This window comes from Rhineura floridana, chromosome 11 (assembly GCF_030035675.1).
Source record: "Rhineura floridana isolate rRhiFlo1 chromosome 11, rRhiFlo1.hap2, whole genome shotgun sequence".
NCBI lineage: Eukaryota > Metazoa > Chordata > Lepidosauria > Squamata > Rhineuridae > Rhineura > Rhineura floridana.
This window is the reverse complement of record NC_084490.1, coordinates 16,326,258-16,349,190: the sequence shown is the minus strand read 5'-3', so window position 1 is coordinate 16,349,190 and position 22,933 is coordinate 16,326,258. Positions and strand designations below refer to the sequence as shown.

General features: G+C 44.7%; 1 protein-coding gene across 6 annotated transcripts in view; it reads right to left on the bottom strand.

Moving 5' to 3' along the window:
* Positions 1-22,933, bottom strand: part of LOC133365897 (receptor-interacting serine/threonine-protein kinase 2-like) — a 43,759-nt gene that overhangs the window by 7,689 nt on the left and 13,137 nt on the right. For all 6 annotated transcript variants that reach the window (XM_061588329.1, XM_061588328.1, XM_061588326.1 and 3 more), the window contains 9 exons: positions 20,108-20,394; positions 19,083-19,397; positions 18,492-18,645; positions 17,143-17,349; positions 14,210-14,540; positions 9,494-9,651; positions 8,208-8,257; positions 2,190-2,360; positions 1,485-1,567 (listed from right to left, as the gene is read on the bottom strand). In XM_061588329.1, coding sequence (XP_061444313.1) covers positions 1,485-1,567; positions 2,190-2,360; positions 8,208-8,257; positions 9,494-9,651; positions 14,210-14,540; positions 17,143-17,349; positions 18,492-18,645; positions 19,083-19,397; positions 20,108-20,394 — 1,756 coding nt within the window. The remainder of the gene's footprint in view (positions 1-1,484; positions 1,568-2,189; positions 2,361-8,207; positions 8,258-9,493; positions 9,652-14,209; positions 14,541-17,142; positions 17,350-18,491; positions 18,646-19,082; positions 19,398-20,107; positions 20,395-22,933) is intronic.

Here is a 22,933-nt window from a genome sequence, read left to right as displayed (position 1 = left end):
GACCTGTGCTGGGGCCAGTGTGAGAGATCCATTACAAGACCATACCCAGAGTAGGGGTCTGACAGAGACTTCTGCTCAAGATTCTGTGTGGGACACTGCTAGAGACATGCAGGGCCGGCTCCAAAGGGCAGCCAGGTGGGGCCCTGGCCAAGGGCCCCTGGTGTTACAGGGACCCCTCTGCTCCCCTTCCACAATATGTGGCAGGATCGCTGCCGCAGATTGCACAGCGAGAGCTCTGGATTCCCCGCCATTCCTTTGCTTTCCTTGATATGAACCTACTTGGACCCTTTGATCTTTGTCTGAAGACCTTCTCCAGGTCCCATCTCTGATAGAGTTTGGAGGGTGTTGACAAGGGAGAGGGCCTTTTCAGTTGTGGCTCCCCCTCTATGGAATACACTCCCCAGTGAAGTCTACCTGTCACCTTGGTGGACGTCTTTTCAGCGCCACGTAATGACTTATCTTTTTTCCCAGGCTTTTGATAGGCTAAGATTATATTGTTTGTTATTAGTATGCTGCTAAAGCTTCCTGTGGATGTTATGGAGGTTGCTGGTTTTTGTTTTGTTTTATGGTATACTATGTTTATTGGTTTTTTTAACAGCGTTGTAAGTCGCTTGGAGACCTTTGGGTAACAAGCAACTAACAAATCTAATAAATAATAATAATACACGAGGCTGCCTTTGAAAAGGGCATGGACACTTCAGCTAGTACAAAATGCTGCCGCCAAGAGGCTTGACTGTGGCCAGGACCAATCTGGAGGGATGGACAGGAGGGCCATTTGGCCTGGGCCCCAAACTCAAAGGGGCCCTCAAATTTAGCCTCACTCTTTTTTTGGTACCTTATTTTTGTGTGTCATCATTTAATTTTTACTATAGCTAGGGGCCTCAGAAACTGGAAGTGGCTTTCAGTTTTGTGTGTGTCAAGAGATCAATTCAAAATGCTGGTTATTACATTTTAACAGCCAAAATGGTTTGGGACCACGTTACTTTTAAGAAGGACAGAAGTGATCCCATCTGCTTAGGCCCTCGATGGAGGCCCTGTACTTTGCCCTACTGTTATATCATAAGTGCAGCTGGTGAGTAGGAGGGCCGGGGCTTCTTGGTTGTGGCACCCAAGCAGTGGAACTCCCTAGCCCAGCTCATTTGGCCCCCTCCTTGTTGACATCTAATTAACATCATCCTGCTCAGACATGCTTCTAGTATACAGAACTGAAATAATGATTGCCTTTTGGCCCTATTTATATCCTGAGTTGCTTTTGTTATATGGGCTGTATAGTCTGTTGTAGTATTTTTTCCCCCTAACTGTTGCATTTTAAAATTATTCTTGCCAGCCACCTTGGGGCCAGGAAGGTGTCACCTTGTGGGACAGAAAGGCAGGGTATATTTTTTTTAAAACCAATCACTTTATTAGCACATTACTGCTACCTGGTGGCTGACTGAGAGTGCACAGCTGAAATGACACGTGCTTGTTCTACCAAAATACCTTACCAAAATATCCTGGACTTCACGAACAGTGGTTTCAATGTGTGGCCTGTAACAGGAATATATGTCCTCTGTCTCCTGGCTGCAGACTGAGGAAAATTGAAAAAGGAAAAAAATGAGGCACCTTCCAGCACAATTCTCAGTCCTTTTACAAATGCTTTTTTTTGGGGGGGGGTACATTAAAAATGGCACCACAATCAGTCACTGGCATATAGGAAGCTAAAAGGCACATCTAAATTCACTTGTGAAGACACCTTAGGCTCCTTTCTGATCTTCAATGGGGAACAATGGATACAGTACCTGAACAGCACAGCTGATACCAAGAATCTTTACTGTGCAATTTGATTAAAACAGACCGAAAACATTTAAATCTCAGGGATGCTGCTTCACAGAAATATACTGAAATAACACCATGAAGTGATGCAGACCCAGGAACACAGTTAACGTTAAGTCAGGACTCATCAGAGCTCAGCCCCAAAACTTGCTTTCAATGCCAGAGCTCATCTCATGTAAAAGAGCACCTTTTAAAATGTGCAGAGTGCTCCACTCCCCTTCCAGAAGCACATAGCTTATCCCCACAGTTCTGGGATTCAAGGGAGGGGTTTCTGAATCAGAAGGCTCAACTTTCAAGAAGGCTTGAGGACAAGCACCTTGAAAAAAAATTAAGGTCTGGGAGTGGGAGAGGGGTGGGGGAGAAGAGATCATGTTTACCTTTGAAGGATGGTCTTTGGGCCTTGTCATCGTGCCAACACCATTTCATTAGCCTGATCAGATCTGTCAGCCTCTCCACCTGAAGGATCTTCGCCTCCAGCTCTGTGGTATTTGGCCTTTGCTCCTCAAGGATATGCATTCTGAAGATGGAGCTGCATTTCTTAGAGATGTCTGAGCAGGGATGGATACAGCGGCATGAAGCAGACCATTTCAAAGGCATGGGGCTGGATACAGACTAAAGCAGGGGTGGGAAAGCTCTGGCCCATGGGTCTAATCTCTAGCTCATGAAAACGCCCCGTTTGGCCTGCAAGGCTGTTTGGCCAAGCCATGCCAATCTGTCCTATATTTTTCTCAGTAAAAGTGTGGCTGAGCCAAAAGGGGGTTTGCAAGCAACACTGATCAGCTAATTGTCAGGGTTTGCACAGCAGCATGTGTGGTGCTTTGAAAGCTCTGATGATCAGCTGACTGTCCCCAAGGCAAAAATGGGTAGCCTGAAGTCACTGTGATGTTAAGCGTGTAGCCTGAGGGCAGGGACCTTCTTGATACTGATTTTTGCAAGCTGCTTTGAGAGCCTTTTTGGATAAAGCGGATGGAGTCTGCATTAATATATTTATTTTATTTAGAAAATTTCATCATCGCTTAATATTCAAAAGAATCTCAAAGTGATGTACAGAAAATAGAAATTAAATACAACAGAACAGAATGTTGCAAATAAATAAATGAAATGTCAGTGCAAAGCGCCGAGCAGATCACAGGGAGCTATCTAGGTTGTACTAAAAGATTTTTCAGGGGCACCCATTGGATATGACTGGACAGGCTCCAATTTATTTATTGATTTATTTACATCTATCTGACAGACCTAAACCCCTATCAGTCACTCCTATTCTTCAGGAACTGCAGTTCTAAGAAGAAGGCTAGGAATCTTTTTTTTTTTAATCTCAACATTGTCACCAAACTACAATACGAGCTAGAGGGAGCCCCAGCTGACGAAGCGTCAAGGCGAGTTAAGCAGCAGAGCGAGTTCGGCAGCAGGGCGAGGAGGCCAGGGCCCCCCACTCTGCCCGTCTGTTCCCTGACCTCAACTAAACCGCAATCTCCAACCCATTGACGTAATAAACCTTAAACAAAACGATGCAGGTAAGAAGCCAGCAGGGGTGTGGGGGCTTTCCAGTGTTTTGCACCGCCTGCAGCATGTACGACTATCTGCCTGTTGGACAGAAGTCGTGGGTGTGCTCTCGGTGCAATGAGCTCCTGGCTCTCCGGGAACGACTTCATTTCCTTGAGGCCAAGGTGGCGGACCTGGAAAAGCTGGGAGAGGAAGAGAGGTGTGTGGAGGAGGCCTTCAGGGACGTTATAGCTGTGTCCCACTCCAACGATGATAGCTCTCCTGCTATCATGGAGAACGATGGTCTCGGGGAAGGAGAGCATCCAGCTGAGGAAGAGGGAAACGATCCCTTAGAAGGGACCCATTCCTTGGGGGATGAGCAGCTATCCTCTCGTGCCGAGGATATATCTCCAGGGGGTGGAGGGATCCTTGTAGTGGGTGATTCGATCATTAGGAACATAGACAGTGGGGTGTGTGATGGGCATGTAGACCGCAAGGTGTTTTGCCTGCCTGGTGCGAAGGTTGCGGATATCGCCCGTCGTTTAGATAGTTTGGTAGACAGTGCTGGGAAGGAGTCAGTGGTCGTGGTGCACGTTGGCACCAACGACATGGGGAAATGCAGCCGTGAGGTCCTGGAAGCAAAATTTAGGTTGCTAGGTAGGATGCTGAAAGCCAGGACCTCCAAGGTGGCTTTCTCTGAAATGCTACCGGTTCCACGCGCAGGACCAGCCAGACAGGCCCAGCTTCGCAGTCTCAATGCGTGGATGAGACGATGGTGTCGGGTGGAAGGGTTCGGATTTGTTAGGCACTGGGGAACATTTTGGGACAAGCCGGGCCTGTACAAAAGGGATGGGCTCCACTTGAACCAGAATGGAACCAGACTGCTGGCACTTAAAATTAAAAAGGTAGCAGAGCAGCTTTTAAACTGACTGAGGGGGGAAACCCGACAGGAGCTGAGAAAGGTCCGGTTCGGAATAAACCTCCCCCCTGGGATAAAAACCAAAGAAATGATGAAATTTTAAAAGGGGTAGGCCTAGAAGTAGGCATTGTGAGAGCAGGGGCACAGGATATAAATTCAGAAGAGCAAAATTACCACAGGCCTAACCACAAGTGCCAAAGACACTTGAAGAGAGACACTGCTTACAAGTGCCTGTACGCTAATGCTAGGAGCCTCCGAACCAAGATGGGAGAACTGGAGTGCTTGGTCTTAGAGAAGAGCATTGATATAGTGAGCATAACCGAGACCTGGTGGAATGGAGAAAACTAGTGGGATACGGTTATCCCTGGATATAAACTATATCGGAAGGACAGGGAAGGACGTATTGGTGGCGGAGTCGCTCTATACGTGGAAGAAGGCATTGAATCCAGCAAGCTCGAAACCCCAAAAGAGGCAGACTCCTCCACAGAATCGTTGTGGGTGGTGATACCGTGCCCCAGGAGGGACTTAATACTGGGAACGATCTATCGTCCCCCTGATCAAAATGCTCAGGGAGACCTTGAGATGAGATATGAAATTGAGGAAGCATCCAAACTAGGAAATGTGGTAGTAATGGGTGACTTCAACTACCCGGACATAGACTGGCTGCATATGTGTTCCAGTCATGACAAAGAAGCAAAGTTTCTAGATATTCTAAATGACTATTCCCTAGATCAGTTGGTCATGGAACCGACCAGAGGGACGGCAACCCTGGACTTAATCCTCAGTGGGGACCGGGACCTGGTGCGAGATGTAAGTGTTGTTGAACCGATTGGGAGCAGTGACCACAGTGCTATTAAATTAAACATACATGTAACTGGCCAATTGCCAAGAAAATCCAACACGGTCACATTTGACTTCAAAAGAGGAAACTTCACAAAAATGAGGGGATTGGTAAAAAGAAAGCTGAGAAACAAAGTCCAGAGGGTCACATCACTCGAAAATGCTTGGAAGTTGTTTAAAAACACTATATTAGAAGCTCAACTGGAGTGCATACCGCAGATCAGAAAAGGTACCGCCAGGGCCAAGAAGATGCCAACATGGTTAACGAGCAAAGTCAAGGAAGCTCTTAGAGGCAAAAAGTCTTCCTTCAGAAAATGGAAGTCTTGTCCGAATGAAGAAAATAAAAAAAGAACACAAACTCTGGCAAAAGAAATGCAAGAAGACAATAAGGGATGCTAAAAAAGAATTTGAGGAGCACATTGCTAAGAACATAAAAACCAACAACAAAAAATTCTATAAATACATTCAAAGCAGGAGACCATCTAGGGAGGCGATTGGACCCTTGGATGATAAGGGAGTCAAAGGAGTACTAAAGAACGATAAGGAGATTGCAGAGAAGCTAAATGAATTCTTTGCATCTGTCTTCACAGTGGAAGATATAGGGCAGATCCCTGAACCTGAACTAACATTTGCAGGAAGGGATTCTGAGGAACTGAGACAAATAGTGGTAACGAGAGAGGAAGTTCTAGGCTTAATGGACAATATAAAAACTGACAAATCACCGGGCCCGGATGGCATCCACCCGAGAGTTCTCAAAGAACTCAAAGGTGAAATTGCTGACCTGCTAACTAAAATATGTAACTTGTCCCTCAGGTCCTCCTCCGTGCCTGAGGACTGGAAAGTGGCAAATGTAACGCCAATCTTCAAAAAGGGATCCAGAGGGGATCCCGGAAATTACAGGCCAGTTAGCTTAACTTCTGTCCCTGGAAAACTGGTAGAAAGTATTATTAAAGCTAGATTAACTAAGCACATAGAAGAACAAGCCTTGCTGAAGCAGAGCCAGCATGGCTTCTGCAAGGGAAAGTCCTGTCTCAGTAACCTATTAGAATTCTTTGAGAGTGTCAACAAGCATATAGATAGAGGTGATCCAGTGGACATAGTGTACTTAGACTTTCAAAAAGAGTTTGACAAGGTACCTCACCAAAGGCTTCTGAGGAAGCTTAGCAGTCATGGAATAAGAGGAGAGGTCCTCTTGTGGATAAGGAATTGGTTAAGAAGCAGAAAGCAGAGAGTAGGAATAAACGGACAGTTCTCCCAATGGAGGGCTGTAGAAAGTGGAGTCCCTCAAGGATCGGTATTGGGACCTGTACTTTTCAACTTGTTCATTAATGACCTAGAATTAGGAGTCAGCAGTGAAGTGGCCAAGTTTGCTGACGACACTAAATTGTTCAGGGTTGTTAAAACAAAAAGGGATTGCAAAGAGCTCCAAAAAGACCTCTCCAAACTGAGTGAATGGGCAGAAAAATGGCAAATGCAATTCAATATAAATAAGTGTAAAATTATGCATATTGGAGCAAAAAATCTGAATTTCACATATACGCTCATGGGGTCTGAACTGGCGGTGACCGACCAGGAGAGAGACCTCGGGGTTGTAGTGGACAGCACGATGAAAATGTCGACCCAGTGTGTGGCAGCTGTGAAAAAGGCAAATTCCATGCTAGGGATAATTAGGAAAGGTATTGAAAATAAAACAGCCGATATCATAATGCCGTTGTATAAATCTATGGTGCGGCCTCATTTGGAATACTGTGTACAGTTCTGGTCGCCTCATCTCAAAAAGGATATTATAGAGTTGGAAAAGGTTCAGAAGAGGGCAACCAGAATGATCAAGGGGATGGAGCGACTCCCTTACGAGGAAAGGTTGCAGCATTTGGGGCTTTTTAGTTTAGAGAAAAGGCGGGTCAGAGGAGACATGATAGAAGTGTATAAAATTATGCATGGCATTGAGAAAGTGGATAGAGAAAAGTTCTTCTCCCTCTCTCATAATACTAGAACTCGTGGACATTCAAAGAAGCTGAATGTTGGAAGATTCAGGACAGACAAAAGGAAGTACTTCTTTACTCAGCGCATAGTTAAACTATGGAATTTGCTCCCACAAGATGCAGTAATGGCTACCAGCTTGGATGGCTTTAAAAGAAGATTAGACAAATTCATGGAGGACAGGGCTATCAATGGCTACTAGCCATGATGGCTGTGCTCTGCCACCCTAGTCAGAGGCAGCGTGCTTCTGAAAACCAGTTGCCGGAAGCCTCAGGAGGGGAGAGTGTTCTTGCACTCTGGTCCTGCTTGTGGGCTTCCCCCAGGCACCTGGTTGGCCACTGTGAGAACAGGATGCTGGACTAGATGGGCCACTGGCCTGATCCAGCAGGCTCTTCTTATGTTCTTATGTTGTTAATACCTGAAGATCCTTGGAGAAAGCTGTGGGATTTATACAGACATAAACCACCAATATAATTTCACAATGAGCTATGCCAAAACTAAGGTTTAAGTCTTATCAAATTTGCTTATCACTTCCTATGAAAAAGTCCCACAGCAATTTATAAGCAAATAAAAAGTACAATTATAAAATTACAAAAATATATTAAAAAACAGATTTAACAATATAATATGGCCTCATAAGTAATCCTGCCTGGGCACTGGACAAACATGTCCATGTCCTCCTTTATATCCCTCTATTGGATACACTTGGGGCTCCTTCAGACAACCTATTTATTGAGCATTCATCCTGATTCGTTGGCACAAAGCTTAAACAGTTAGACCAGTCTTCATTGAGCAGGGAGATCTTACGACAATGAGCATTCGTCTTGATTTGCTTGTGGAGTGCTTATATGACTTCCCGTTATTCTCAGTAATCATTTGTTCATCCCACACTTTTCACTGCATTCCCTGTTGCTGTCTTAAGCACAAAAATTCCATTTCCTTTTTAAAGTGGATTTGTTGTACCAGGGTGACCGAACACTTTAATTGCTCAAACCTAGTTTTCCCAGTATGTGCTTGAATCCCTCTCGCAAAATACTGACACAGTCTGGAGATGCCCTTGGAAGTGTACCCATTTTTCTCTTCTGATGGCTTTCCAGGGCTTAACTACTTTGAATCTATTTTCAGTAGCCCAGACAGGCAGAAAGAAACCACAGGCAGAAGGTGCACAACTCACTTGGATATGGTTCCTTGTCAGCTAACACCGAAAACATGAGAATCCCGTAGCTGAAAAGAAAGAAGTAAGTGGATTAAGGTCACAGGAAAGTCCCCCCTCCTCCATCATCAGAGATCTTTCCTTATCCTGTAGCACAGCACTATCAGTGGTCCCATTCCTCTTCCCATCTCCTGAGCTTTTACCGTGCTCACAAACGACTCAATCCCCAATAGGAAGGGTTGGAAGGATCCACCCATTGTGGTTCCACATTTTCACAATCTTAGATTCAGTTCTCCACACTACTGCAGCAATTTGCAATTTTTTTAATTTAGAAAAACCTCACGAAAATCCAACATTTTAGCAAATTTCTCCTAATAAACACATTTTTGTATGCAGTTGTGACTAATGCACACATTTTTTGCAAGCTATGTCTCCTAATATAATGCATTTTTGTATGTTATTTTTGCTAGTATATTCATTTCTATGCACTTCCCCCTAATATATGCCCTTCTGTAAACACAGTTTGGCTAGATAACTGCATCACAAAATCTGGACAAGTGTGAATTTCAAAGGATGGCTGTGTTTCAGTTCTTGTATTGTTTTGGAAAGTGCAAACTTAATAGATTTCCCTTTAAATGTGAACTGAATTTCTCCCTCGTCCCAGGGCTGCAGTACTGTAGGTTAGCCAACAGATGGAACACCACCACAGAGAAGGTAACCTATACCAGGCATACAGACACAGTGAATTAACTGTGCACTGACCAATAAGCACAACCTAGACTCCCTCCTGCCTTTCTTCTCTTGGCCTTTGAGAAATTCTACTGCAAGCCTGTTTTTGGACCCTGCAGGGGAGCTGTACAAAACCCCGTCAATAAACCAGTGATGTTTCAAACATCTGTATGGAGCTTGACTCCGGTAAGTGAAGTTCACTGCATCAGACATATAAAGCAGAGCACCAGAGAGATACAAAGCAGCCTTTGCTAACCCAGTGCCTGTCAGACAGTTTGGACTACAACTCCCATCAGCTCCAGCTGGGGCTTGGAGTTGTAGTTCAACAAATCTGGAGGACACCAGGTTGGCAAAGGATGTACAAGAGTATCAAGCACTGGCTGGGTCTGGGGTGAGCTGTAGTCCAAGAAGCATCTGGATGGCACCTGGTGGGCGAAGGCTGTGCAACAGTATCAGATAAACAGTGGGCTCCTGCTCCTATTAGGAACTCAGCTGTGTGTCACTCTAACCTTTTCCCAGTTCTATAGCGATCACATCACTGCACTGACCCCTAGTGCGCCACTGAAGTTTGTGTTCACCTGTAGACATCTGTGGATGGGCCTGGCTCATAGGAATTGGTGAAGGCCTCAGGGGGCATGTATTGCAGCGTCCCACCAAACCCTTCTCCTTCCTCACAACTGAGAAGGGAGTGCTGAGTAGTCCCTCGCCGAAACTTTGACAAGCCAAAATCAGCCACCTGAATGGGGGAGGCAGTGCAAACAGTTAGCATGGGAAGGTGCCTTATACCAAGTGAGACTATTGGTCCATTCAGCTCACTACTGTCAACAGTGAAGTCAGGCAGCAGCTCTTCAGGGTTTCAGACAGGGGACATACCCAGCCTTACCTGGAGATGTCAGGGAGTGAACCTGGGACCTTCTGCATGCAAAGTAAATGCTCTACTATTCAGCTAAGCCTCCTCCCCGAAGTCCTTACTTACCTGCAATTTGTCCTCCTTAATATTCTTAGCTTTGGCACCACTCCACAAACAACTGGCTTTTGCTCCACTGCTCTGCACAATAGGCAGACCTCACAATGCTTCCTACAGCCAGCTGGGGGGGGGAACAGGTCCTGGATGTGCGGGCTGGGAGACAGGACACAGAGGGGTGAACAGAGCAAGCAGGGGGAAAGCAGGAGGAGATGTGAGAGAGGAAAGCAGAAGGGGGTGCAGGGAGATCTCAGGAGGGGGTAGCATTGCCTCAAAGGAAATGGAGGCTGAAGGAAAGGCAAGAAGAACAGCAGAAAAAGCAGCAAATCATGGGGCTGTTAACTCCTGTGGTGAGCCGGAAAGGAGGCGGGGAGAAGTTAGTGGAGTGTGAGAGAGAAGTTGCACACATATATAAAAGGGGTCCAGTGATGACATGCGTACCCACGCTCCCAGAATAAGGGACCTACCAGGGTGTCTCTGAAATGAAGAGACAACCTGGAGCTCTGAGGATCCTTGGGACCTAGAATGTGAATTTGGATAAGAGGATTAGGCAAATTCACTGAGGACAAGGCTATCAGTCACTGCTAGTCATGATGGCTACAAGCTATCTCCAGGGATATCAGAGACTGTATATTTCCGAACACCAGTTATTGGGACCTTGAGTAGAAGAGAGGTATTGCACTCATGTCATGCTTGTGGCCTTCACATAGGCATCCAGTTGGCCACTGTGAGTACAGGATGCTGTACTAGATAGGCTTCTGGTCTGATCCAAGAAGGCTCTTTCATGACCACAGATACCCAAGTGTCTTAAACGGCTCCACATTTCTAGCAACATTAGATCATTCATGGTCCTCAGGATCTGACAGGAAGACAGACTCAAGTTGGGGAGAAAAAAACAGTCACCTTTCCTCAGGAATCTCTCATTTAAATCCCAGACACAAAAACAGGAATATAATAATGAAATGGCAGCCACATGCTCTTCTACCAAGCATGCAGTTCTACTAGAGAACTCTTCATCTGTGTGAAGAGTCAAAAGTATCTATAAGGAACCCTTGGTTATCCTTCAATTCTGCCCTAAAACATAGTTTATGGGGCCTGAATGGCTCAGTTCACATGGAATGCTAAACCAAATCATGGCCATATGTGAATGTGTGAGCATGTGGTTACCGGCAGCCAAAAATGGCAACCACTTCATTCATTCTCTAGTCCTGCTGCTGCTTTGGTGCCTAAGGCATGGTTGGTGCATATTATGTATGCAAACCATCACAGGAAAGCCAAGAACAAACTTTGGCTACAGCTTGTGGTTTGTCTGCAGCGAGACAAACCACGCACCTGGGTTTGGATGCAACGCTAAGACAAATCATGGGTTAGCTCCAGGTAATGCAACCGCAGCAGGAATGGAGGAGGAGTGAAGTGGCCACAGTTTTTACTGCCAGTACCTGTTCACTCAAATAACGCCCAAAACAACACTTTTCAACTGATGTCTTGGCATTACCTAATCTACAAAATATCCCAAGATCCGTATCTACCAAATTTACTGTGGTGAGGTCTGCTGGTTGCAGTTTGAAGAATTCTGAACCAAAATAACATAGCTGTGTACGTCTGGTTTATGTTTTGGAAAAGATTCTGTGACCTCTGTTGATGTCAGAGTGATTGAGGCCTTGTGCTATAACTATGTTGCAGGCCGGTTTAGTCATCTCTACTGGGTGACAGGATCTGAGAGGGGAAAGACAGAGGAAACCATTGTTTTGAGAATCAATACAAGAGCCCAAACGAGGCAAGGTCATTCTGATTGGTCTGGGAAACAACAGGCTCTGATTGGCTGGAACTTCTAGCCAGTGAAGGATAGACAGTTAACTGTCAGTTGGGAAAGACAGCTGATGAAGGAGGTATGAGGCAAAGTCCAGAGAAAGTGGACAGCTGACGCCTAAATATTAAACTATTTCCCCTGGTGAGATAACTGTACTTTATTGGTTAAGGCCAGAAGAAGAGAGCCAGTGGCTGTGTTACACTTCAAGGCTATCCTGTGTAAAGGTCGTACCAGAAGGTGGTTACACATATGGGCTTTTAAGTCAGATAAACTGTCCAAGCAGCCAGAAGTACAACCGGAGGAGTTTGAGGTTCAGAGGCAGATAGTCCCCAGCAGCTGGACCAGGCTGAGTGAATTTGGCTGGTGTGGAGATTTAGGGCATTTGACCAGAGGTAAAAGCCACCTAGACGCTGGCATCCAGAAGAATCTCTTTATAAACTGTCATCAAGCACATCTAAGACCCCAAAGTAAGTATCACTAATCCCTTAATGTTCACAATATCCCTTTAACAAAAGATATTGGTTAATAGTTCATTCTGACTCCAGAGCTGGTAACAATCTCATACCACGCAGATTAAAAAGCATTCTCAAGGAGTGGGTGCCAGGAAAGGGTGACACTGAGGAACGCTGAATTGTGGTGCCAGCAAGTCCCATAGACTGAAATACAAACATTAAAGGAGCACAAATATCTGAACTTGTATTTACAAAAAGTGAGACTAAGAGAACTGTGTCCCTAGAGGCCTCTTTGCCACTCTACCCAGAGTCCACCCAATCATGTTTCATCTGTTCTTAAATATATTTTAGATGTTTTATGTTTTAAATATGCATTTATTTGTATTTTTTAAATCATAGAAATGTTTGCTACCCAGCACTCCTTTGGGAGGAAAAGCAGGAAATCCAGGCCAGGAGAGGGGTGGCCTCTTGAACCCAGCAGGTACTTGTTTCCCTCTAAGATTGTGCAGGACATTTCTTCGCAGTCCTCATGTTAGCATGACATAGAGGTTAGGGGACTGAGTTATGAAGCAAGAAGACTCCAGTACAATTTCACCCATACCACAATCTCACTAAGTGATCCATCCTATTTTTTTTTAATATTGTGATTTTAAGTTGTTTTTAATGATGTATTTAAACTGTTGTAACCCACCCTGGGACCTAACGGTGAAGGGCAGGTAATAAATTTAAATCATTATCATCAACACCACCACCACCACCAGTGATTTTAGGAAAACCACATTCTTACAGCCATCTCCTAAGGGGATAACAATGGCCTACCTCACAACAACTTTGTAAGAATGACTAAAACAATGTATATCTAGTGCTCTATAAATGTCAAGTGTTAGTATTACCACCACCAGGTTATTATCACCATCATCATATCTGGAATATCTAAGAGAATGAGAATATACAGTTAAGCTTTTGCAAGAGATCTAAGAAATTTCTCCCTCCCCCAACATATACAGTAGGGGTCCGCTTTTCGGTGCCCCGCTTTTCAGCATTCCGCTAATACGGCAGTGCCAGCAGGGCGATCAGCTGTAGCGCGGGGAGCTCCAGCCACCACACTCCAGCTGACAGTGAGCAGCTGTAGCGCAAAAGCTCCCCGGGCTCCAGCTGATCTGTACAGCTACAGCTATATTGCCTGGTGTGTGTTGCTGAGTGTGTATTATATAATACAGTAGGGGCCCACTTTCCGGAGGTCTTCGCTTTTCAGTGGGGGTCTGGAACGTAACCCGCCGTATGAGTGGGGCCCTACTGTATACGATTCCTTTTGGCTCTAGTAGGGAATAACCTACAAGCCTTTCCTCCTCGACAGTGTACCAGCAGCGCCCCAAATCTTTTTTGATCTTGATCTTTGAGTCTCAGGGGGCAATTACTTTCTACACAGGAGCATTGGGTGTTGCCTAACTTCCTTTAATAAATAAATGAAATAAATATCAAAATTTTGTGTTGTTTGTTCGCTCAGCTTCCCTTTTCTCTAATATTAGGTTTTGGTTCAAGATCTGGTAACATTCAGTGCCAAAAATATGCAACAATGTAGAAAATCATACAGGGGCCAAATACTTTTTCAAGGTACTGTACCATCACAGCTAAGAATTTAAAGGTGAAGAGGAACGTTTTATATTCCTCCTGGATGTTAATAATGAGGGAGACAAACACACCTCACCGGGGAGGGTATTCCACAAATGAGGAACCACCACTGAGAAGGCCTTGTTACGTGTCAGCACTAACTGGTCAGCACACAGCAGTGACACCACAAACATGCAGCTACTGAGGAGCACTGCGAGTGTTCTAGTGCATATTTAGTTCATGTGGAGTTACCATGAGACTCAAGAGGCCTGCTTACATCTAAGAGGATGCACTCCAAAACACTTTCCAGAGTCTCTGCAACCCACAAAGGCTCCATGACACAGATGCCTGGAGTGATTTAGCAAACAAGCTGGCACAGAAAGGTTTTCCTGAAAATAGAAACAGAGCATTTGACTTCAAACTGGCCCCCATTTTTAAAAGAGGTAGCATGGCTCACCTTGGCATTCAGGTCTCCATCCAGAAGCACATTTTGGGGCTTGAGGTCCAGGTGTAACACTTGAGGGCAGAGGCTGTGCAGGAAATCCATCCCCAGTGCCACCTGGTGGAGGATGCGGATTCGCAGGGCCCAGGGCAAAGAAGGGACACTGGACTGAAAGGTGGACAAGTCGCCATTCTCCATATACTCCATCACAAGTCTTGGAGTACCCATACCCACTGCCTCTCTGTCCACACAGATGCCATAGAGACGAGGGATGTAGGCAAAACATGCCTCATCCATGATGCGGGCTTCATTCAGGATTTGTTCTCGGATATAGGATTCATCAGTGCTGGATGGCAGAAGAGAGTCAAAGATGAGAAGTTGAAGAAAGAAAGAAAAATATTAGAACACAAGACTGTTGAGACATAAAAGTAATCAAATTATGACCTCAAACTGTGGTGGTTCAGAAGATCTCAAGAGGCCCTGAATCTGCTAGAGCTGAAGTCTGGGGTAAAGTGGGAGAAGACATAGAAACTGCCTCATAACAATTCAGAGTATCGGTACAGTCTATACCAGCCTTCACCAACCTGGTGCCCTCCAGCATTGACTAGGGCTGACAGGAGTTGTAGTCTAAAACATATGAAGGGAACCAGGTTAGCAAAGGCTGGTCTACCCTGACTAGTAATGGTTCTTCCAGTCCTACTTGAACATGCCAGGGATTGAACCTGGGACCTTCTGCATGTAAAGCAGATGCTCTACCACTGAGGAATGACTCTTTTCCCATGACCTCCATGAGGAAGAGCATTAGCTACAAAATTTTGAATACAGTAGGGCGCCGCTTATACGGTGGGTTCTGTTCCGGACCCCCGCCGTAAAGCAGAACCCCATTGACTTTAATGGGGCACGTCACGCGAAAATGCCGCAAAAGCGGCTTTAAAAGACGGGAGGAAAGCCGCCGCATTAGCGGAACACCGGGAAGCGGAGCGCCGGGAAGCGGGGTCCTATTGTATGGAAGTAGGGCCTCAGGAATTTTGAGTAGGGAGTCTGAATTGGCCCTGTCAAGGAAGAATTTTCTTTGGTTCAGAAAAATGGTTCCTTTGCTCAGACTTCTGTGTAGAGAATGTGGCTTCTGTGAAAGAGTTTCATTCCCACTAATGGCAATGAGCTCATTCTTGTTATCTGGTAGAGTTACACTTCAAAGCCACTATGGCAGTTCTGCGCATTGGACTGGATGCTTGTGTGGTGAGATCTCGCGTATGTTCCAGTTCTGGAAAGTTACAGCCAGTTAGCCCTCTGATTTGCCAGGAGAGGTGGCTAGCTGTTACTAGGACTTTTCCTAGAAAAGTGATTTTGCTCCTTTGTTCTAAGCCTCACATCTAGGGATCATGATACCTGTGGACATCCCTATGCTACTTGCTGGTTTGTGTGGGGTCAATTGATCTATTTGGCTCGTATTTTGAGTTAGGCAAGTTAGCTTTGTTATTTTCCTGTCATGTCTTACAATTCTCTAAATGTTCTTCTGTACTCTTTAATAGTCTTTTATAACCATATTTCTTACTGGTAAATAGGTTCTACTTTTATGCTGCTATTTTGAATTGATTATTAATACATCTACCTCTTATTTTTTGGTTTGTTTTCTTGGATGAGGGTTTGGTACTAAATCAGACCCCAGCCAATTGGTCAAACTGCTACTGAGTAACTTCTGAGGCTTGAGGTTCAAGGGATAGAGAGCCTGTGTTTTAGCTCTTGTCCTTATTGAATCTCAAGGATGTCCAGAGTACAGGGGGGGGCATCTCCTGATCCAAGTTGGTAGGACTGAAGGAGGGATCACAGCATTCTTCCTTGCAGAGTTGGTTTTTACCCTGGTAATTTGGCCTCCCATCATCTACCTACCTACCTAATAATGTACCAAGGAAGTACACTATGTATTGTGTCAAGATGAAGGGAAGGAAGGGAAGTACAGCCTCAGCACAGTCTTTTTGGCACTTCCAGCATTATACTGATCTTGCTGCCACCCTAATTAAATTGCCAGTGCCAGGCAGGCATATTGGGGCTTCCACCATAGAGTTGCAGAGTGAAGCAATGCATCCTAGGGCATAATGGCCCACAGTAGCTTTAAACTTAATGCCAAATTTCAGATTGTGTGTTGCTCTACAGTCTCTCTACAAGTGGGTCTCAATCTTGCTGTGGGTTCTGATCATTGGATGAGGAAAATTTCAGGAGGGCACTAAGACTTATGCACCCCTCAGTTCTTGGGGGTGGTGTGGTGTAGAAGAACCTACAAGGAGACCAACCAGACAAACAAAGAACCTAAACCTCTTCACACGAATTGCCCATGTCACATGGTACTCCTTGCCCCTAGCAAAGCTTCTAAGCTTGCTCCCTGGTCTGAGCTGCAAGAGTACTGTGCTGCTATATTCTCTGCAATTTACTATATTTGTTTGGTTTCATCTTCCACCTCCCCTCAACAAGATGGAAGGTGGGTCTGGTCTAGTCTGGTCTGGAAATTTCATCTGCAGCTTTCATGTTTTACTCCAGTTTGTGTCTACAGGAGCCCAGATCCACTTCTCATAGGTACTACAATAGGACAGTAACATCATTATTGTTATTTCTATAAAGGAACACAGAAAGCTTTCTTATACGGAGTCAGACTATTGGTCCATCCAGCTCAGTATTGTACATACTGACTGGCAGTGGCTTTCCTTGGTTTCAGACCAGAAGCTTTTCCCAGCACTACCTGGAGATACTGGGATTTGAGACATTGTGCATGCAAAGCAAATGCTCTACCACATCTATTGAGTCAAGCTGTGGCGAACCTTTGGCCATGCTTGCTTGGGCTGATGGGAGTTATACTTCAGCAACATCTAGAGGGCCAAAGGTTCCCTTCACCTTATCTAGCCAGTTACATACTCTTTCCTCACCCACACCCAACCTCCAACCATCACTACTACCGGTGCAGAGTCTTCAACGCAACAATCCCTTTTTCTTTGTGTCGAGCCCGGGAGATGATACCAAAGCCCCCTTGGCTGATGCACTCCAAGTCCTCCAAGCAGTTGAGGGGGATCTGCTCATAGAAGATCTCTGGACCAGCCATCCTTTTAGAAGGAACATGTGCCACCAGCGAGGTCTCTCCATTCTGCCTTATGCAGAGGGCAGGTCTTTATGTAGCGGATTCAAGAGAAGAGAAAGATTATTTATGTATCTTAAGATACAACATGAAAACAAGCATTAATGTGGTGGTTAGAGTACTTAGTTGGAGCAAGGGAAATCTGGATTCAAATCTCTGCTCAGCTATGAAACTAAACTCAGTGGCCCTGGGCAAAACGTAAGAATCATGTGGGTTCAGACCAAAGAGCTCCACCATCCTGTTTCCCACATCAACTAAATGCTACCAGCAAGCTCTAGCAGGGCACAAAGGAAGCTACCATTTCCCACTGTTGTCCCCCCTCCCCCAGTAATTGGTATTTGGCAATATACTGCCACAGAACATGGAGGTTCAATTAAACTACCATGGCTAGCACACCTATTGTGCATGGATGTGTCTAATCCCATTACATGGTCATTAGTTTAATTTTATGTGGCAGTGAATTCCACAAATTAGTTGTCTGAAGAAGGATTTCTTTTAATCTCTCCTGAATATACCAATACTCTGTTTCATTGGACGGCCCCTTCAAATTCTGCCTCAAAAATCTACCTTTTCCATGAAGGTTCTGGCAGTCCACATGCCCTGCTTTAGCTCAGCCTAAGTATGTATAACTGAAAGTAATACACATTCTTCTCCAGTCCACATCTGCTGCCTCAACTGTGACAAATAATAGATCGTAAGTTCCTAGGGACAGGGACCTGCCCTCTTGTGCTCTTTAAAGCAGCACCCACAGTGTTGGTGCCTTATATAAGCAAATTAACAACATTCTGCTTATTCTCTTTCTCCACACCCTGCAAAATGCTACAAGGCCCATTTACCATAAAGCCATCACTTTCTATTCATCATTCCAACCACTTACTTATCGTACTTGCTGGCTACTGCCTTGCCCTAAACACCCCTTCTGAACCTAACCGGTATTTCATTGTTCCATACTTTATTATAGGTTGCTCCCACTGCTGGGATGCTTGAAGACCGCACCACACCTGGGCAGAGCAGCATCATTTACAGGAACATCACAGAGTCACAGCACCGGTAGGGAGAACAGCAGAAGCCTAAGCTGCAGCTCTGGTGCAAGCAGGGCTTTTACCAAGGTGCCCAGTAAAGCTGTGTGATCCTTGGCAACACTTCAACTCATGACTTAAGCACAGAGATTACCTTTTGGTGGCTCTTCCTGATGAAATCTCTCTCTCCATATCCTCTTTCACCTCTTCAACAGGAAGAACCTCTCCAAGTAGTACTTGGTTGATCTTGTTTCTTAAAATCTGGAAATTGGCAACAGCCTCTGGCTCTCTCATGATTGGAGATGCCCCTATTGATAGAAACTGAGTGCAGCGATAAACCAATCCTAACCATGCCTACTCAGAAGGAAGTCCCACTGAATTCAATTGGGCTTTTTCTAAGGTAAGTGAGGTCAGGATTGCAGCCTTAAAAGTGATCATCTACATAGTTTGCTTGTGTGTTGGGATAAGTTCCTATTTCACTTGTTACAGTCTCAATCTCAAAGTCTTAAACTAACACCTGCTCCCATGCGTGTTTATGCACTGGGTGTACAGAGAGTTGCTGCTGAGATCATTCCAACCAAAAGGCTACGGCACAGCTAAGGAGGGCTGTAGCACCAAGGCCCATCTGAAAGTGGGGTGAGGCCCACTGGTGGCCTCCAGCCCAGTTTGATCGACACTGTTTTCACATTTCTGTTAAATGCATAAATTGAATAACTAGTTATTAAAAGCAGAAACTGCTTCTTACCATATATAGCTAAAGGATTTAATTGGTCATTGTCTTGAACTTCTACTCTCTCTTGTCCATTTTCAACCACTCTTATGGTAGTACGGTTTGTGCCATCGACTGAAATGGATACACATTTGAAACTTTCAATGCCATGGAGATCCAATGATGCAAAGAGAGTGAAAAAGAATTTCTGAAGGCCTTCACATCTCAAAGAACGAAGTGAAGTACAATCTCTCTTGAAGGGAGGAAATCCATACAAGGCAACAGAGGATCTGCTTCTATCTCCATTTCCATGCTGCCATTGCCCATGACCAAAGCAGCCATCAAGATGGCCTAGAAAAAAATATAATGAAAAATTAAAAGAGGTATATTTTGCATATAAGCCATCTTGACTGTGGGATGTTGTTTAGGGGTTTTGCATGGGCCAAAATTTAATTCTGGAAGTCAGTTATTTTTGCTATTATTGGGATTATGTTTTTGTATTTTATTGTTGGACATAATAGTGTTGTTTCAATTTATTGTATATTTCTTAATGAGCTGTTTTCTTTAACTTATTGACTATTTGAATTTTGTTTTGTAACTGAGTGAATTATGTCACTTTTTTCATGTTGTGAGCCACCTTCAGCAGGCGGCATACAAATAAACCATGAGTATGATGATGGTGATAAGCCCTGGCCAAACTCTCCTTATAGATATTATCAAGATAGATATAGTACAGGATTCTTTGTTTTTTTAACCCTTCCCAATTAGGGCTTATTTTATGCATTTGTATTTTGAAACAAAATCAACAGTGAGATAAATATGCAAATATGGAATAAGAGAAGGTATTGATGTAAGAGTTTTTCTCCCCTCATGCCCACTGTAATAGAGTTCTGATGAACATGGCTCAGGTTAAAAAAACAAAAAAAACTTCCTCCTCCATTCAGTCCCATTTTCAGATGAGTTGATCTGGATCCACCAAGAATAGTTTTCCTCCCTCAGGCAGACTTGAACGACTGCTCTGACCCATGCCCAGCTGGGTGTTCTGGCTCTTATTTTCTTACCGGTCTCAACGACTTGGAGGAGCTTTTTCACCAGGTGCTTTTGGGCGATGGAGTTCAACACCGTGATGGTCACCTGCATGGCGTAATCCTCTGTGTAGAAGCTGAGCAGCAGATGGCTCAGGTCCAACACATCCGCCTTCTCCAACCGCCCTCTGGGGATGTTGTCGTAGCCCTCCTTGATGGGAAGTGAGTTGAGGTTGAACTTGAATTTCCTTAAATCATACTCATTTAACTCCTCCAGGGCATCTACCAGGAGGTCATAGATGGTCTTCTTCACCATTGTGGTCCTTTCCCAAGAAAATGGTGAAAAACAGAAGAAATTGCAAAGTTAGACAAGGCTGGGGAAGAGTCCAAGTCTTCTGCAAAATGTCCAGCAACTCCAATTGATGCTGCATGGCAGGATGGGACATGACATCACTATGAGATTCTGTATGCTGAAAAAAGGGTGAAATGTCACACAGGATGCTACTGAACTACCAGTGAAAGCCCATGTAGACTCAATGGCTTCAATTAAAGACAAACACATAAGGATCATCTTTCAGTTTCAGTTTTAAATTCTCCTCCACAAAATCCCGTAATGCAGAAGTGAAGACTCCCTATTAAAAAAATGGAGAAATCAAGGATTCTAGTGTAGCTGCTGCTTCTCCCAGCCCAGCATGTCCAGGCCCAAACGAAGGCAGCAAAGCCCAAAGATGCATGCGCAACTGAAACCAATCCAAGTCCTTCCCCTGTCTACCTCTGCCTCTGTTGTCTCACTTGTGTCAAACAATAGTTTGTAATCCCCTAGAGGCAGGAACCTGCCCTCTTGTACTCTGAAAAGCGTCACACATGATGATGGTGCTATATAAGCAAATTAACGATGCCACCACTATTATTATTTCTGTTGACATCATACAAAATTCTACAAACTCATTTAGGTTCTCCCTTGGTCATTTTTCTAAGTTAAATAGTTCCAAATGCTGTAACTTTTACTTAAGGAGGTTGCAGACAAAGCAATGAGAATTAGCCAACATCCAAAGCATCTAAGTTGCAAACATGGCAGTTTTGGGGGGAAAATATGTGAGAAATAAATCAGCAGTGGCATGGAAAAGAACATGTTTTATGACAATTTCTGCATGTGCCATAATTAGAACTTATAGTTAGGCAATTGACAATGACCGTTTCTGGCATCACCATAATTGTAAATGATATCAAAGATAAAAATAAAGTCTAATGAGAGAGAGAGAGTCTCTCCTCCACATGCTGAATGATCTGGACATTACCAATTTATCTTTGGGGCTGACTTTCAGGACAGAAACCTTTGGGGTTCAGTGCCGGTGATTTTGTGGAAGTTCTCATAGGTCACTGCTAGAATTTATTTTTGATTGTAATTGAGAAGCAATAACGTTATAGCCATCAGCCATTAAGTAGCAGCAACAGGACCTCTTCTCTTGGCCTGGCAATGCCATGAAACCTTCAGGAAAAGAAGAAATAAAGTTCCTTGTACCTGGAACCAGGTGCAGGGGGCATCAGTGGCCACACTAACTTGGGCAAATTTGCATGCTGTGGCTCTGCCTAGAGAAGCATGGAAAACCTCAGGCGGGCCCCCCAAAAGCAGCCCTTCAGATCTCTATATCTGGCCTTTTGGACTCTCCCCAGGCCACACCCCCTCCCAAGCCACACCCCTCCGCAGCCCTGCTTTGTATGCTGCTCAAGTGTTTTTGCATGACTAAAATGATATTTTAATTAATATTAATTTATATACTGCTTGATTGCAAAAACAACAACAATAATACTTTCATTTATGAACTGCTTCCCCTGAGGCATCGCAAAGTGATTTATGATATATCAGGAGTTCCAAAGGGTACGTGCTGCCACACTAAAGGCCCAATTCTCACATTGTGTGCAACAGACCTCCAGATAGGATGGTACCGGCAGGATGCCCTCTTTGCAGAACAAAGTTATCAGTTAGGTATGAAAGGGACGAGGCGATCTTTTACTTATCCTAGTCCCAAGTTGTATAGGGCTTTGTACACCAGCACCTTGTGCCTAAACTGGTAGCTTAATTGGCTGCCAGTGGAATTCTTTCAGTAGCAAGGTAATATGATGGCAATATTCTGCCCCAGGGAACAGTCATGCTGCCACATTTAGCATTACCTGCAGCTTCCGGGTTGGCCGCAAGGGCGCCCCACACAGAGCACATTGAAGTAATCCAATCTGGAGGTTCCTAGTGATGGATGACAGCAATCAGCTTGGATGACTGATCCAGAAATGGCTGTAGCTGTCTTATCAACTGAAACTGGGAAAAGCCACTCCTAGCTACCGAGAACACTTGGGCCTTTAGCAATAGAGATGGGTCCAGGAGCACCCCCAGACTTTGAACCAGGGGAGTACACCCCCATCCAAAGCAGGCAATTGACCAATTATTTGGACTTGAGACCCACCTACCCACAGCTGCTCAGTCTTGCCAGGATTCAGAGTCTACTGGCCCTCCTCCAGCCCATCAAAAAGTCCAGGAACTGGTCCAGGGCTTGCATAGGCTTGCAATGTGCCCTTAAACTCTAATAATGCTTCTTGGGTGCTTGATTGGAAGATAGGGAGGGATGTGTGAAGGTATGCCAAAACTAGCCTACTGTACAAAGGTACAATTCATATGGAATGCTCTGCCCAATTTTGTTCCTGGCCTTGCCTGTCACTGGCATGTTGCTCCCAGAATGTTGCCGAGAAGGGAATGTTGCCCTTGTGCTGAAAAAGGTTTCCCACCTCTGATCTAGGGAAAGTGAACTTTGCAGCTGCTCTACGTGCAGCCTAAGTTAAAAAATAGCCTCTATTGAACGCATTAAGATG